This window comes from Cervus elaphus, chromosome 7, assembly GCF_910594005.1.
Source record: "Cervus elaphus chromosome 7, mCerEla1.1, whole genome shotgun sequence".
NCBI lineage: Eukaryota > Metazoa > Chordata > Mammalia > Artiodactyla > Cervidae > Cervus > Cervus elaphus.
In genome coordinates, this window is record NC_057821.1 from 2253817 (window position 1) to 2269405 (window position 15589).

At 37.5% G+C, this 15589-nt stretch overlaps 1 protein-coding gene across 15 annotated transcripts in view; it reads right to left on the reverse strand.

Moving 5' to 3' along the window:
- The window catches only part of KHDRBS2 (KH RNA binding domain containing, signal transduction associated 2), a 722049-nt gene that overhangs the window by 277897 nt on the left and 428563 nt on the right, over positions 1-15589 (reverse strand). For 11 of the 15 annotated variants that reach the window (XR_006341940.1, XR_006341942.1, XR_006341941.1 and 8 more), the window contains one exon: positions 14972-15170. Coding sequence is in view for 9 of the 15 variants with exons in the window: in XM_043906994.1 (XP_043762929.1) it covers positions 14972-15170 (199 nt within the window). In the remaining 6 variants the exon portion in view is untranslated. The remainder of the gene's footprint in view (positions 1-14971; positions 15171-15589) is intronic. The other 4 variants (XR_006341943.1, XR_006341944.1, XM_043906991.1 and 1 more) reach the window with 1 other exon arrangement.

Sequence of the window (15589 nt, forward strand, 5' to 3'; positions counted from 1 at the left end):
TCTTCCTATTTGCAAGTCTTATTTTGAATAAATGAAATTTTCTGGGGGAAAAAAAAAGGTGCAAGTAAAATCTTTAAGTGTGTGGCTAATTGAATCTAAATCTGTTCTTATTGCTGTTGTTCAATCTCTAAGTCATGTTCAACTCTTTGTGGCCCCATGGACTATAGCACTTTGAGCTTCTCTGTCCTCCTCTGTCTCCTGGAGTTTGGTCAAGTCCATGTCCATTGAGCTGGTAATGCTAAAAACTCAGCCATACCAACTTATTCTCTGCTGACCCCTTCTCCTTTTCCCCTCAATCTTTGCCAGAATTAGGGCCTTTACTAAAGTGGCTTAAAAATCTAAAACATGAGGCTAAAAGAAGGATAGCTTATTCAAGTCTCAACCTTAGAAGAAAAAGGCACACAATTTTAAAAGACAGCAGCTTATACTCTTTGGGAATATAATTTAATATTTAATACTGTTTAAATATCACTAAACTTCTATGAGCATTTGAACCACAGTATTAATTATGCCCATAATATAGTGTCAAAAATATTTCATTAACCTAACACGTTTTGGTTATTGCAAATATTAGTTGTTGTTGCTGTTGTTGTTCCATCACTACATCGTGTTTGACTCTTTGAGACCCCACGGACTGCAGCACACCAAGCTTCCCTGTCCTTCACTATCTCCTGGAGTTTGCTCAAACCCATGTCCATTGAGTTGGTGATGACATCCAACCATCTCATCATCTGTCACTCCCTTCTCCTCCTGCACTTAATCTTTACGTTTCACAAAACTCTACAGTGCATTCCGGTTAATTTGTCCCTACTAAGGGGAGAGCTGAGTATGACTTAAACAAGAACATTTAATAGAATACAAATATCCAGTCTAGAAACTATAATAAGAATCTCCCTTCACTTGGTAATGGCTCTTAGCTATTACACAGAAAATTACCACACATGGCTCCTCCTAAAATGTGTTATAGATCAGACTCATAATCTTTCCTTCCAAAAAATGGCACAAGAATTGATTTCAATTATTATTTAATATGTATTTCCCTCCCTTGTCAAAAGAATTTCTCCATACACATGAAATTTAAGGTTGGCAGCCTGAATTCATTCATGGAACTTTTAAGGACTATTCATTTACAGTGAATTTTCTAGTTCTATCAATGTTACTGGAAGTCTGAAATAGATGATAGGATGTGCTGAAGTGACAATAGGCTTAGGGGAAGAAAAGCTTCTCAAAAATTTCCTAAAATGAATTTTATAAATTAGGTTAACATGACATTATACATAACCAGTACCTCTCGCACAGAACTGAGCTGATATCCCTCCTTGCTTTGCTTGTTCTCATACACGTCCCTGATGTCTGCATATGAACTATTGGCAAAAACATCAGGTAAAGTAATTAACCTCCAATTAAAGTAAATTAATTAATTTAAAAAAATTAAAAAAATAAATTAGGCCTATGTCTTTGAAAGCTAGAAAGTAATTTGTGCATTGGAAGGCTTTTTAAAAAAATTAATTTATTTTAATTGGAGGCTAATTACTTTATAATATTGTGGTGGTTTTTGCCATTCATCGACATGAAACAGCCATGGGTGTACATGTGTCCCACCATCCTGAACCTCCTTCCTATCTCCCTCTCTTCCCCTCCCTCTGGGTTGTCCCAGAGCACCAGCTTTGGGTGCCCTGCTTCAGGCATTGGATTTGCACTGGTTTGACTTCTTTGCTTGTTTGTTTTCATGCTATACCAACATATAAGGTGCTAGAGAGTATTTATAGTGCTGGCGGTGTGTTTTTTACAGAGTGTGAGGTTCCAGTGGACACTTCCAAAATTGTGTGCCTTTACTTACACACTCAGTTCTCCCACAGAGGTTTTGTTAAAAGGAAGCATCTCCACCAGGAACAGCATGCATATCAATAGTAGCAGCATGTTTATACCTAAGCACTGCAGAATAGACTTTCAGTACTGGAAACAAACTAAGATTACATACTTTTGTCTTTAAATAATACCCACTGGACTCCTCCAAACTTATATATATATATACACTTCCCTATCAATGTTTCCATTGTTTTCCTCTATAAGATCCAGAGTTCATGGGTTTGAAGATCATATAATTTTGCATTCTATCTTTAAGAAAAAAGGTTTCAAAATCACCAATGAAAGCTAAACACTAGGGTGAACATTTATTTTGAGGGAGAAAAGCAATCAACAGCAACTGCAAAATTTTAAAAGCTGATGATCCTATAAATATCATAAAATCCAGAAAATGATATAGTATTTTATTAACTGCCTGATACAGCCTTAAACCCTTCCCTACTTTTTGAACCATAGTTCTTTTCACTTCTAACATGACACAGTATTTTCTATGGAGAGGTGGAGAAATTTAAATTTTTCCCTTTAGCGTGATTGATAGAAAACATTTTTAACACTGATATTTTTGAAGTCTTTCTTTCAGTTTCACATCTCATTAGTGGTTATGATATAGACAGTTAGCATTGTCAAACTGGGGGAAGCCTCTATCAAATTTCTTTCCCAGCTGAGCTAAATGACATAGAAGAGTTTTTGAGAGATCATTTCTGGCCCCAAACAATTTAGTCCCTGTTACTCCAACACTAACCACATATTCCAGCACCAATGCCGGAGGTCAAAAACGAACAGGAGAATTAGAACTTCATCCATGAAAACAACAGAGGAGATGGGGAAAATATCTCTGGAGTCATTTCTACAAAAGAGTGCTGCTGTTAACTAAATCAAACAAATAAAACTAGTCTGATAAATCCAAACTTACAGATCTCCAATAGAAACTCCACTTGGCATGATCCCACAAGCAACGTTGTTTACTCTAATACAACCCGCCCAAGGGTAAATGTGACAGATGGGCAAGTGATCACAACTGATAGCAGGCAAAACACGTTACTTTCCAAACAAAGAAATATGAGTGTGTGAGCAATTTGGCAGGCTCCTCTCTGAAGTTGGAAGGTCAGTTCTTTGCTGTTCATCCTCCCTGGCATAGCCTTCCTTCCTCCTGTCCCCCACGAACAATCCCCCCAACACAGAGCCACACCCCTGCTTGAGCCTAGCCAACCTGACCTGACTCCTCCCTCATCCCCTTGATGTCAGACTTTAGTGTTTCCATCTTCAGTGTTACCTTTGCCTGATTTGCAAGACCATCCTTGTGCACCTAACCAGGGCCACATCTCAGTAAATCTCACGATGGTTGAATTCCTAAATATTTTCCCCTTTCTTTACTCTGTTCTTCAATCCTCCATTAACCATTGAGAATTAGACAATCCTCCCAAACCTTACTTTATTCTCTGCTTAAAAACTTTCAGGTGGCCCTTAATTACAACCAGCGGTGTTATAACCTAAGCTTTTGAGAGCATCTTTATCCCTGTATTATTTCCCAAGCTACTTTAAATGAATTCTTTCTCCCCTAAATATTTTCCCATATATTTTAGGTTTGCTTTAGAAAGTTCCTCTTCCTGTCTTATATTCCACCTCCACTCCACTTTTTTTTCTTTTTTGCATGGAGCATCCTAGCTCTTCTCTCTCCTTTTCAAATAAATGTCTAAATGAATCATAAATGAATATTAGTGATGTTATTGATCCTCAAATTTATAAAATAAAAAGTTTTTAAAATAAAAAAATAAAAGAACAAATATAATTTAATTTACACATGCTGGTTAATAAGGAAAAAAAAGTAATTTTTATTCATCTTGGTCTGCTGATGTTTTGCTTACCATCTTTGGGATTTCTCTAAATACCTATAGTCATAAAGATAATTCTCTTTTCTGGAGAAGGTACAGTCTCTATTTGACACAATACATACTATGAAGTGACAGGAAACAATAAAGGACTGAAATGGTGTGGACCTAACAGAAGCAGAAGATATTAAGAAGAGGTGGCAAGAATACACAGAAGAACTATACAAAAAAGATCTTCATAACCCAGATGATCACCTAGAGGCAGACATCCTGGAATGAGAAGTCAAATGGGCCTTAGGAAGCATCACTATGAACAAAGCTAGTGGGAATGATGGAATTCCAGTTGAGCTATTTCAAATCCTAAAAGATGATGCTGTGAAAGTGCTGGACTCAGTATGTTAACAAATTTGGGAAAACTCAGCAGTGGCCATAGGACTGGAAAAGGTCAGTTTTCATTTCAACCCAAAAGAAAGGCAATGCCAAAGAATGCTCAAACTACCATACAATTGCACTCATCTCACTCGCTAGTAAAGTAATGCTCAAAATTCTCCAAGCCAGGCTTCAACAATACATGAACTGTGAACTTCCAGATGTTCAGTCTGGTTTTAGAAAAGGCAGAGGAACCAGAGACCAAATTGCCAATATCCAATGGATCATCAAAAAAGCAAGAGAGTAGGAAAAAAAAATCTAAGAGATGGGAATACTAGACCACCTGACCTGCCTATTGAGAAATCTGTATGCAGGTCAGGAAGCAACAGCTAGAACTGGACATGGAGCATCAGACTGGTTCCAATAAGGAAAGGAGTACATCAAGGCTGTGTATTGTTACCCTGTTTATTTAACTTATATGAAGAATACATGATGAGAAATGCTGGGCTGGATGAAGCACAAGCTGGAATCAAGGTTACCAGGAGAAATATCAATAACCTCAGATATGCAGATGACACTACCTTTATTACAGAAAGTGAAGAAGAAATAAAGAGCCTCTTGATGAATGTGAAAGAGGAGAGTGAAAAAGTTGGCTTAAAGCTCAACATTCAGAAAACTAAGATCATGGCATCCAGTCCCATCACTTCATGGCAAATATAAGGGGAAACAGTGACAGACTTTATTTTTGGGGGGCTTCAAAACCACTGCAGATGGTGACTGCAACCATGAAATTAAAAATTAAAAGACGCTTGCTCTTTGGAAGAAATGTTATGACCAACTTCAGTTCAGTTCAGTTCAGTCGCTCAGTTGGGTCCGACTCTTTGCGACCCCATGAATCGCAGCATACCAGGCCTCCCTGTCCATCACCAACTCCCGGAGTTTACTCAAACTCATGTCCATTGAGTCGCATCCTCTGTTGTCCCCTTCTCCTCCTGCCCCCAATCCCTCCCAGCATCAGGGTCTTTTCCAATGAGTCAACTCTTCGCATGAGGTGGCCAAAGTATTGGAGTTTCAGCTTCAGCATCAATTTTTCCAATGAACACCCAGGACTGATACTTAGGCAGCATATTAAAAAGCAGAGACGTTACTTTGGCAACAAAAGTCCTTCTAGTCAAAGCCATGGTTTTTCCAGTAGTCATGTATGGATGTGACAGTTGGACTATAAAGAAAGCTGTGAGCTGAAGAATTAATGCTTTTCAACTGTGGTGTTGTAGAAGACTCTTCAGAGTCCCTTGGATTACAAGGAGATCAAGCCTCTCAATCCTAAAGAAAATCAGTCCTGAATATTCATTGGAAGGATTGATCCTGAAGCTGCAGCTCCAGTACTTTGGACACCTGATGTGAAGAACTGACTCATTTGAAAAGACCCTGATGCTGGGAAAGATTGAAGGCAAGAGGAGAAGGGGATGAATGACAGAGGATGAGATGGTTGGATGGCATCACTGAGTCGATGGACATGAGTTTGAGTAAGCTCCGGGAGTTGGTGATGGACAGGGAGGCCTGGCGTACTACAGCCCATGGGGTGGCAAAGGGTCAGGCACGACTGACTGACTGAACTGAACTGAACTCCACCTATGTATAACATCTTCCCAACAATATCATAGCTTTGATTCAATTGCTATTACCAAACACACTGCTTAGTCCTGCAAAGATAAAATAAACATAAGAGAAAGTTTCTGCCTATAGGATGTCTGAATCTTGTAAGTGGGAGAAGATAAGAGTGACTACTAATTATAACAGAGAGTAGAGTATAGCCCTGCACAGTGATTACATATTATGTGGTAATTGTTAGACACTTCGATGCTCCCACTAGATGATTTGCTTTTGAACGTGGAGGCAGTGTCTGTTTAATCACAGTTTCTTTTATATCTTGCACTTAGTTTCTAGATGCATTGTTTTTCCATGGTTGGAGATGCTCAAGTAGGTGCTGGGAGGTGTCCTAAATGTTGCTGAGGGGACTCAGACATTGACTGATGATGTGGATTCAAGAGTAGGAGCACAAACGACATGCAAACGTGTGTTTGCATTCTCTATGTACTATGTGGAATATGAATCTGGGTGCAAGTCTCAATTCCAAGCTTCAGTTTCCTCACCTACTAAAGCAATTTGTCAATAACCAGCTGGGAGTGTTATCACGAGATTAGTGATGGGAACCTATTTGGTATCCAAAGGTTAAGTTTATTTCACATGTTACCCACTGATAAAGCTGGTGAGCTTTATATTTTGTTGTGTTGGCATTTTTTGAAATCTATTCCCCAAATCTATTTCAATCATAAAGATGGATCTGAAAAATGTAGTAGAAACTTAGTGAAGAGAAGCTTTAAAATATTTAAAGTCTGGATTAGGACATGTGACAAACTAAATGTCACATTTTTTACGTTTCACTAATACTGTTCAGTTCAGTTCACTTGCTCAGTTGTGTCCAACTCTTTTCGAACCCATGGACTGCAGCACACCAGGCAACCCTGTCCATCACCAACTCCTGGAGCTTACTCAAACTCATGTCCATTGAGTCAGTGATGCCATCCAACCATCTTATCCTCTGTCATCCCCTTCTCCTCCCATCTTCAATATTTCCCAGCATCAGGGCCTTTTTTTTTTTTTTAACATAAATTTATTTATTTTAATTAGAGGCTAATTACTTTACAAATGAGTCAGCTCTTCACACCAGGTGGCCAAAGTATTGGAGCTTCAGCTTCAGCATCAGTCCTTCCACTGAATATTCAGGACTGATTTTCTTTAGGATTGACTGGCTTGATCTCCGTGTAGTCCAAGGGACTCTCAAGAGTCTTCTACAACACCACAGTTGAAAAGCATTAATTCTTCAGCACTCAGCTTTTATACTCCAACTCTCACATCCATACATGACTACTGGAAAAACCATAGCTTTGAGGCTCTAAACAAGACTCTGATAGGTCCATAACTCCTGCCAAGGAGGCAGTCTGTGTCCATGCACACTTGACGCTGCCTGGGTCCCCAAAAACCAAGCAGCTGCACCACCGTCATGCTCAGTCCTCACTGGGCCAGAGCTGCCACAGGCCAAAACAAAACAAAACAAAACAAAAAAATGAAGTTGCACCCAGGGTCACTTTGGTCCTGTCTGACTCTTTGTGGCCCTGTAGACTGTGGCCTGCCAGGCTTCTCCGTCAGAGGAGTTCTCCAGGCAAGAATACTGGAGCATATTGGCCAATACTGGCTGCCATACGCTTGTAGAGCACTATATTTCCTACTACCCTAGCTGCCAACCCCCCTGAGTACCTGGTGCTGCCAGAACCCCTGTGACCCAAGCAGCTGCACTATCGCCACACCTGGCCCTCACAGGGGCAAACCCAAGCCCTCCGTGGTAGCCTCAGGAGCAAACCCCAGTGAATGACCGATATCCAGAAGTGGAAATAAAATCACCCAGGGGCAATGTGGCTAAGGAAGAAGACTCAAAACCTTCAGACAATTTGTACAAGCTGCAGATTAAATCCACACAATCAAAAAGGCAGACACTGTGTCTATGGAATATATAAAAGGACACTGAGAGTTTCCACAAAAGAAAATGCACTAGCTCTGATAGCTGTGGACATTTGAGGCAAGAACACAGAGGAGTAGGAACAGACTAGAATCTGAGCAGCTTCCACAGCAGGTCCAGAGATCAGCACAGTGTTGGAGGGCATTCTAGGGAGGTAAGCACAGGAAAGGACTCTGAGAAGACTGACTCAAGAAAATCATTTATTATTCTTAATTTTTTACGTGTTCTGTAGATGCTTTTGGATTTTTTTTCTTTTTTTTTTTCTCCCCCTACTCCCCCCATTGTAGTTGTTGATCTTATTGGCACTAAGAAATCCAATTAAGATTTTGAGCTTTTTTTTTTTTTTTTTTTCTCAGTCGCATTTTTTATTCTTGCCATAAACCTCTGCCTCTACGTTGTGCTTTTGCAGTTATGTGGAGTTTTCTTCTTTCTTTTTTCTTTTTCTAATTTTAAATTTTAATTTTTTAAACCTATTTTTATTTTTTCTACATTTATTCCCTTGTGTGTCTTCCCTACTGCTCTTTTCCCCTTGCAGTTAATCTTTAACGCATATAAATCTTCTTTATCTACCTCTATTTAACTTTGCATATTTATTCTTTCTTTCTTTTCTTTCTCTCCTTCCCTCTCAACATATTTGTTAGTTTTATTTTCATTGCTTTATTCACCAATTGGCACTTTGCTTTAGTTTTCTTTTCCATTTTGTGCTTTAATTAGTTGTGTTATGGTAGATATAATTTTTGGTTTCCTTTTTTCACCAGGTCAATCTATTGTACTTAATTTTTGTTGGGTTGTTTTGATTTTGCTTATGGGTGTATATGTATATGTGTATATTCAGTCATAATTTCTAGTGTTGTTATAAATCTCTGCCTCTATATTGGGCTCTTGCAGTTCTGTGGGGTTTTCCTTTTTTCTTCCCCCCTTTTTTTTTCCTTCTACTTTTTTGTTTCTCTTTTCTCTTTTTTATGATTTTAATTTTTTAAACCTATTATAGTTTTTCTACATTTATTCCTTCATTTGCCTTTCCTACTGTTCTTTTCTCCTGGCAGTTAATCTTTAATGTATATAAATCTTCCTCATTTACCTCTATTTACCTTTGCATATCTATTCTTTCTTTTCTGTCTTTCCTTTCCTTTCAACATATTTGTTAGTTTTGTTTTCATTGCTTTATTCCCCACTTGGCACCTTGTTTTAGTTTTGTTTTCCAGTTTGTGCTTAAATTAGTTTTGTTCTTAACTGGTAAATATAATTTTTTTTTAAATTTCCTTAGTTCTCTGGATCAATCTACTGTACTTTATTTCTGTTGGACTGTTTTCACTTTTCATATAAGTGTATATGTATATGTCTATATTTCATTACTTTAATTATTATTTGCCTGATTTTATAACTGCCATTGGTCTCGGGTTCATCTTTGGTTTCTCATTTTTGGATATTTGTTTTCCTCTCCCTGAATGCCAAAGCAAACCATTTGTGAAATATTTGTTCCTGACCAGAGATCAAAGCCTGAGCCTTTGCAGTGGGAGCACTGACTCCAAGACCCTAGACTACCATAGATCTAACCCTAGGGAGTGTCAAATAGTGAGAACTCACACAAAGGAAACCACCTGAATAAAAGACCCAGCATCACCCAACCAACAGTAGCACCCCATGCAGGTCGCCTCATCTAAACAACAAACAAAGCAAAAATACAAACCCAATCTTTATCACTATACAGGAGTATTACCTCACTCAGCCTTGCCCATAAGAGGAAAAACAAACAAACAAGCAAAAATTCGTCATAAATCTCACCCTATATGAAGCTCACACAAACCACTGGACCAACCTTAGGAGGACAGAAACCAAAAGGAAGAAAGAATTCAATCTTCTTCAAGGAAAGAACTGAACTTTCTTTGAAGCTTGGGAAAAGGAGACCTCAAACACAAAAATTAAAAAAAAAAAAAAAAAGAAAATACTGCACAAATGAAGCAACAAATTAGAAACACAGAAGTCCAAATAAATGCAGAGGAAATAGGGAAATTACCTGAAAAAGAATTCAGAATAATGATAGTAAAGATGATCAAAAACCTTGAGAACAAAGTGGAGAAAATGCAAGAGTCAATTAACAAAGACCTGGAAAAATTAAAGAATAAGCATATAGAGACAAATAACACAATTACTGAAATTAAAAATACTCTAGAAGGAACCAATAGCAGAATATCTGAAGCAGAAGAATGAGTCAGTGAGTTGGAAGATAAAATGGTGGAAGTAACTTCTGAAGAGCAGAATAAAGTAAAAAGAACGAAAAAAGCTGAGGACAGTCTCAGAGACCTTTGGGACAATATCAAATGCACCAACATTCGAATTAGAGGGGTCCCAGAAGAATAAGAGAGAAAGAAAGGGTATGAGAAAATTTTTGAAGGGATTATAGTTGAAAATTTCCCCAACATGGAAAAGGAAATAGCCCATCAATTCCAAGAGGCACAAAGAGTCCTATACAGGATAAACCCAAGGAGAAACACATCAAGATACATACTAATCAAACTAACAAATACTAAGCACAGAGAAAGAATATTAAAAGCAGCAAGGGAAAAGCAACAAGTTACATACAAGGGAGACCCCATACTCTTAACAGCTGATCTCTCAGCAGAAACTCTGCAGGTCAGAAGGGAATGGCAGGATATATTTAAAGTACTGAAAGGGAAAAATCTACACACAAGATTACTGTACCCAGCAAGGATCTCATTCAAAATTGATGGAGAAATAAAAAGTTTTTCAGACAAGCAAAAGTTAAGAGAATTCAGTACCACCAAACCAGGTTTATAACAAATGTTAAATGCACTTCTATAGTCAAGAAATGCAACAGAAGAAAAAAAAAATCTACAAAATCAACCCCAATTAGAAAATGGCAATAGGAATATATATATATATATATATATATACACACATATATATATATATATTACTTTAAATGTAAATGGATTAAATGCTCCAACCAAAATATAGACTGGCTGAATGAATACAAAAACAAAACCCACACATATGCTGTCTACAGGGAACCCATTTCAGACCTCAAGACACATATAGCCTGAAAGTGAGAGGAAAAATATATTCCACACAAATGGGAAGCAAAAGAAAGCTGGAGTATCAATCCTCATATCAGACAAAACAGACCTTAAAATAAAGATTTCAAGAGATAAGGAAGGACACCACATAATGATCAAGGGATCAATCCAAGAGGAAGACATAACAATTGTAAATATCTATGCATCCAACATAGGAGCACCTCAATACATAAGACAAACACTAACAGACATAAAAGGAGAAAGTGACAGTAACACAATAATAGTGGGAGGCTTTACTACCCCAGTGACACCAAAGGACAGATCATCAAACAGAAAATTAAGAAGGAAATACAAGTCTTAAATGATACATTAGATGAGATGTATCTCACTGATATCTTCAGGACATTCCATTCAAATGCAGAAAAATACACCTTCTTTTCAAGTGCACTTGGAACATTCTACAGGATAGACCACATCTTGGGTTACAAATCAAACCTCAGTAAATTTAAGAAAATTGAAACCATATCAGTCATCTTTTCTGACCACAACGCTATGAGAATAGCTAATGAATTACAAGAAAAAAACTGTAAGAAACACAAACACATGGAGATTATACAACATGTTTCTAAACAACCAACAGGTTACTGAAGAAATCAAAATAGAAATAAAAAAAAAAATCTAGAAACAAATGACAATGAGAACACAACAACTCAACACCTATGGGATGCAGCAAAGCAGTTCTTAGAGGGAAGTTTATGGCAGTACAACCCTACCACAAGAAACAAGGAAAACATTGAACAGACAACCTGACCTTGCATCTAAAGCAACCGGAAAAAGAAGAACAAAAACCCCCAAAACTAACAGAAGGAAAGAACTCATAAAGATCTGAGCAGAAATAAATGAAAAAAGAAATCTAAGAAACAATAGTGAAGATTAACAAAACTAAAAGTGGGTTCTTTGAGAAGATAAGCAAAATTGACAAACCCTTAAACATACTCATGAAGAAAAAAAGAGAGAAGAATCAAATCAACAAAATTAGAAATGAAAAAGGTAGAATATTGTGAACAACTATATGTCAATAAAATATATAACCTGGAAGAAATGGACAGATTCTTAGAAAAGTTGAATTTTCCAACACTGAACCAGGAAGAAATAGAAATTATGAAGAAAAGAATCCCTAACTTGTTTGGTGTTCCTTGCTCTGAAAATACATAAAACTATGCTTGAAACCCTGCTTATCCTGAGCAGTCTTTGAGAGTAATCTTAGAAGCTGTCTTCTGGATTATTGTCTTTAGTTTGACTCAAATAAAACTTTATTTTATTCCTATTATAGATAGTTTACTGAATGTTTTCATCAACACAGCCCCCCTATCCCCCACCAGGTTTATTTGTTCACTTATTTATTTATCATTCAAAGAAGATGACACAGCTTCTCTATTTGCAAACAACTAATTTGCCCAGTTAATTTACAAAAAGTAACTAAATATCTGTGACTTCAGTGGATCCATAATTTACCCTGGGAGAAACTGCAGAGTATGATACATGATGAAATTTTTATAATAGTTACTTTTTATTTACTGTCTATAATCTTATGGATACTCATGAATACTCATGTTTTAAGTGCTTATGGATGTTTATTTCTAAACAGTGCAGTCTTGTGCACTGTAAGTGCAGTCTTGTGCGCCTGAAATGATTATCCCCATTTTATAGAAGAGGAAATTCAGGACCCAGAGTGTTCTAAATTACACAGCTGGTGACACAGTTAGAATTCAAACTGTGGGATGCTGCTTTCTGTTTTGAAAGTCAGGTAAGTTTCACCCAGCAACACGACAGACTTTCCTGAAATCCAAACACTTCACTAGATCTCCAACGACCTTTCCATTCCCCCCACTTCCACCACCCTGTACTTGTCAATTCAACAAATGACACCTCGATTTTATCTGGTTGGTCAGTTTAACCTACGTTTCACAAAACTTCACAAAGTTATCTTTTACTCCTTTCTGTTTGCACACATTCTACCTTTGTCCCATCATTAAATCCTTCTAGATCATTTCCATAGATTCAGAATAGACCTCTTCTCACCCCTCTGAGCCTTGTTCTGTCCATGGGGATGTCGCCAGTCTCCTTGTTTCTATTCCTGCGCCCATCTCATTGCATATTCTGTCCACTGCAATGTGTACAGAAGAAATCTTTTAAAACATAAATCTGCTCTTGTGGCTTTCCTGCCCCAAACTCTCCAATAGCAACATGAATTGGCCTGCCCTGCCCTTGTCCTTCTCTGTCTCCCTCACATATTCTCCACTCCAGCTCTGATGTTTTCCTAGCTGATCCCCAAACATTTTGAGGAGGTTCTTCCCAGTGCCTTTCTGCTTGCTGTTTCCTTAACCAGGGATGTGCTTATACAGAGGCAGACCCTTGACCTAGACTCAGAGGTTTACTGAAACCTGACTGAATGAAGGAATTGATACTTTAAATTTACATTTAAAAAATCAGATTTACAAGGCTCGACATACTTTCTTTAATTACTATAAGAATCATCCTCCTAAAATTTCCAATTCAGAATATAACCTTTTTCAGAATATGCTCATGTTTCCATAAAATCTTTATGCCTTTGCAGCTTACTTTTTTTGCCTTGCACTCCTTGATTTTTCACTACAAATTGGAATGAATGTGAAAGGCCACAGTGCTTTTGTAGCTACATGAAAGACTACAGTTTTTCCAATCTTGCTCTCTTTTACTGTGCCATATAAGTGCTGTAAATTTATTTATTGATAACAATGTGGACCACTCTTTCTCTCTTTTAATGTTTGAGATAAAGATCTGACTGTTTAGCTTTCTGTTTGGAAGACAAAAACTTCATAGTGTCCATACACATAAAGATGGTAGACCTGGTTCCTCAGAGATAAGAATAAGAAAAACAAAAGCAATCCCACTGTCCCTGTTGTGGGTTATTCACTCATTCATTTAAAGAGCATGTATTTCTGAAACAGTACATATGTCTCACTGAAGAGATGGTAGAACCAGGACCAGGTTCTAACTTTCTAGATCAGCAGGCTTGTTCAGATGGTAGACTACACTATCTGCTGCAGATTTTTCAATTTTTCAGGCTAAGATTTTAAATATTGATAGCTGATGTACAAAAGATACTTCGATGAACACATTTCCATTTTTCCCATAGAAATGGATCATTAAACTTAGTATTTTTCTTCACTTTTAGAGACATTATTCCATGTTTCATATTTAATCGGTAACTTTCCTAAAAACTAACATGCTCTAACCATTAAAGTTCTTAGAGATGCCTAGCAAACATTTTTAATTTATTTTAGGACTAAGTTTTGCTTGGTTACTAACCAGTTCATAAAATATTTATATGCTTTTAATGAATAGAATGTGATGCTAACTGTTCCTGAAGAGTTTATATAAGTAATAATTCACAAAGGACAGTGTATCTATGTTTGAATGAAGCAAACACCTAGGTTAGTGGATGGGCATCTTGGAGAGGTTAAAGGCAGAATGTGTCTGTTTCATAGGATAATAATCTGGTTGTGTCAATTCAATCAAACTTTTACAGTGGACTTACTATGGTTACAAAAGTAAATAGGAAACTTACCCTTTTAACAAGTTTCACAATCCAGCAGGAGAAATGGAGACAGAAACTAGATCGTGTGACCAGCAGAAAGCTAACAACTCAGGTGAAAGGTTCAAAGGGAGTGCAGAGTAATACAGAGGACTAGAAGGGGAAGAGGTACTTAGAGACCCTGCAATTCATATATTCACTCTGTACTGAGTTCTGAATTCACACCTGCCAATTCCTTGTCTTTCACACACTAAGAGAGTAGGATATTTAAATGAAAACCCAACCACATGGTCTTAAATTACTAACAAAGTTTGTAATATAATCACATTATATTTGTCAAATATTTCTGAGTTATATTCATCTTTATCATGTCCCAGGAGAATCTTCTACATACATGACTATTCACATTAGGTTCATAATTATTTCTTTTTGAAATGAATAATGTCTTCTAAATATAAGAAAACCTCAAGATAGTTTGTTTCTTAAAATATAAGCTATTTAGCTGGTAATAACAACAGTGATGGAACCTATACAATGAAAGCTTTTCTCAAAATGGTCTCATTTAAATGCACTACTACTGTCTGTTGCAAATGACACTTGTTTCCTGCAACAAACATCATCTACTATACTGATGGTATATGAATGTTTTTGAAGATTAGCTTGATGCCCAACCAGTTTAACTCCTCCTAACAACTGATTTCTCAAGAGTACTTACATACTCTTCATACCCCTTGTGGGCTGGCAGAGGGGGTGCCCTGTATCCTGGCATGGTGGGTGACCCCCGGGCTCGCGGGGTAGGAACGCCTCTTGCTACAGGGGGTGCTGGAAGAGCACCACGGGTCACAGTGGTCCCTCGAGGGGTGAGAATGCCTCGTCCAGGTGGTGGGGGAGGAGGAATGGCTCCCCCACGTCCCCTAGGAGAAACAGGCCATGTACAGATGAGAAACAAGTGATGAGAGAAAGGAATTAAAGCTGGCAAATCTCTCATCTTACAGGCTGTATACAATGGGAAGAAAACCACATTTATTTCTGCACCTCTGAGAGTGTGAGTATGTGTGTTTAATGGAGATTCTTTAGGATATAAAGCATTTTGACCTCCACAGAATAAGTTTTGTAAATATTGGGTATGACTGAGTTATCATGAAAACCAATACTTTGATATTTTTTATAACACTAAAAATTTAAAGCAAAACAACCAAAAATCCACCCACTCTCATTTCTATTCAAAGTTTACCAAAAAAGCGAAAATGAGAGCAATGTCTAATATATGACTCACTGGACCATTCAGTGCACCTATTTTTCAATGTCTCCTCCATGCTGGAGGTAACTGACA